A 2,124-nucleotide genomic window follows, 5' to 3' on the forward strand; every position below is an offset into this window, starting at 1 on the left:
CTAGTTTTAACATTAGACCATCTAAGATAACCCACATTAGCCTATAGCCAACATAAACTTAAGCTTTTTGAATATAGTTTTGCCAATGCTATTCTAATAACTTGTATTGTCCCCTCTGTAGATGTCCATTCACCTATCCATGTCCAAGCCATAGCACTGTGATTGACGAAGCAGCAGGTTCGTTCAAAACACACCGGCTCGTTCCAACCGGTCAGCATGGCTGCAGGAGTGGCGGCATGGCTCCCCTTCGCCCGAGCGGCGGCTATAGGATGGATGCCGGTTGCTACCGGTCCTATGCCCATTCCTCCCCGCGAAAATAAGAAATCCCAAGACCAGGGACTTATCATCCTCAACGTCAGCGGTCAGAAGTTCCAGACGTGGAGTAACACTTTGGAACGCTATCCGGACACTTTACTGGGTAGCACCGAAAAGGATTTCTTTTTCCACGAGGAAACAAAAGAGTACTTTTTTGACCGTGACCCTGATATTTTTAGACACATTCTGAATTTCTATCGCACGGGAAAACTGCACTACCCACGCCAAGAGTGTATTGCAGCTTATGATGAAGAGTTGTCGTTTTTTGGGATCATACCTGAGATTATTGGCGACTGTTGCTATGAGGAGTACAAGGACCGGCGGCGCGAGAACCAGGAGAGGCAGCAAGATGACGAGGACGATGAGAAAGAAGATATAGCTCCGCTAAACATGACCTTCCGGGAGTACATGTGGCGGGCTTTTGAGAATCCCCACACGAGCACCACGGCCCTGGTCCTCTACTATGTCACCGGGTTTTTCATAGCCATCTCAGTCATGGCCAACGTGGTGGAGACGGTGCCGTGTGGAACCCTCCCCAACCGCGCCAAGGAGATCTCATGCGGGGACCGTTACGCAGTGGCCTTCTTCTGCCTGGACACGGCCTGCGTCATGATCTTTACCATCGAGTACCTCTTACGGTTAATCGCAGCCCCCAGCCGGTACAACTTTATGAAGAGTGTGATGAGCATCATCGACGTGGTTGCCATCATGCCTTACTACATCGGCTTGGTCATGACGGACAATGACCAAGTGAGCGGGGCTTTCGTCACCCTCAGGGTCTTCCGGGTTTTCAGGATTTTCAAATTCTCCCGCCACTCTGCGGGGCTGCGTATCCTGGGCTACACACTGAAGAGCTGCGCCTCGGAGCTGGGCTTCCTCCTCTTCTCCCTCACCATGGCCATCATTATCTTCGCCACTGTGATGTTCTACGCAGAGAAGGGCTCCGCTTCCACCAAGTTCACCAGCATTCCCGCTGCTTTCTGGTACACCATTGTCACCATGACAACGCTGGGGTAGGTGTTGCCTCTTGGAGAGGGTGGTTGTGAATGTGTTCAGTTCACAACGTGTCGAAACGAGCTTGGCTACTAAAGAGGTTATTGGTAGGCCTACACCACAGTCACGTATCACTGCAGTTTCTCACTGATAAAGCCCAATCTTCTGCATTCTAGGCCTATTCTATTATTATCATATTAAACATATGCCCATCATAACTATTTCACACCCTGTGAAAGCTTCATGGTACAGTAAATGTTTTTATTTATAGGCCCTCTTATTGTAAGGCTGGTAAACGTAACTGATTAAAGAAACTCCAAACCACCTTTCAGTTGGCTATATTGGACCACTCATGAGCCTACTGACAAAGTTAATGAGGGTTAGAAAGTGTAGGTCTAATTGACACCTCTATGTCTCTCTCTCTCTCTGTCTCTCACTCTCTCTATCTCTGTCTCTTTCTCTCTCTGTCTCTCTCTCTTTCTCTCTCTCTCTCTCTCTCTCTCTCTCTCTCTTTCTCTCTTTCTCTCTCTGTCTCTCTCACTCTTTCTTTCACCCGTCCCTCGTTGTCTCCAGAGTGCCAATGAACAACGCAGCCAATCGGCTGAATGTGCTGATGTTGCATAAGTTACTTAATCATGGTTAAGGCGATCATTTTAATTAATGTGTAGCCTATATTGATGTATCGCACTCATCCAGTCAGTAGCTTATATGAGTGATTGATTGTTCTTTGAGGGGAATTCTCTCTCTCGCTCTCTCTGCCTTCCACTCCATTATGCGCGCAGATCGAGTGCTGCGACAGTTGCTCTCCATGGTGCT

General features: G+C 48.3%; 1 protein-coding gene across 1 annotated transcript in view; it reads left to right on the forward strand.

The window, feature by feature from the left end:
- Positions 1 to 216: 216 nt before the first annotated feature.
- LOC139383128 (A-type voltage-gated potassium channel KCND2-like) overlaps positions 217 to 2,124 on the forward strand; it is a 112,036-nt gene continuing 110,128 nt past the window's right edge. Inside the window, exon 1 of the mRNA XM_071127472.1 lies at positions 217 to 1,328. Coding sequence (XP_070983573.1) covers positions 217 to 1,328 — 1,112 coding nt within the window. The remainder of the gene's footprint in view (positions 1,329 to 2,124) is intronic.

This window comes from Oncorhynchus clarkii, chromosome 2 (genome assembly GCF_045791955.1).
Source record: "Oncorhynchus clarkii lewisi isolate Uvic-CL-2024 chromosome 2, UVic_Ocla_1.0, whole genome shotgun sequence".
NCBI lineage: Eukaryota > Metazoa > Chordata > Actinopteri > Salmoniformes > Salmonidae > Oncorhynchus > Oncorhynchus clarkii.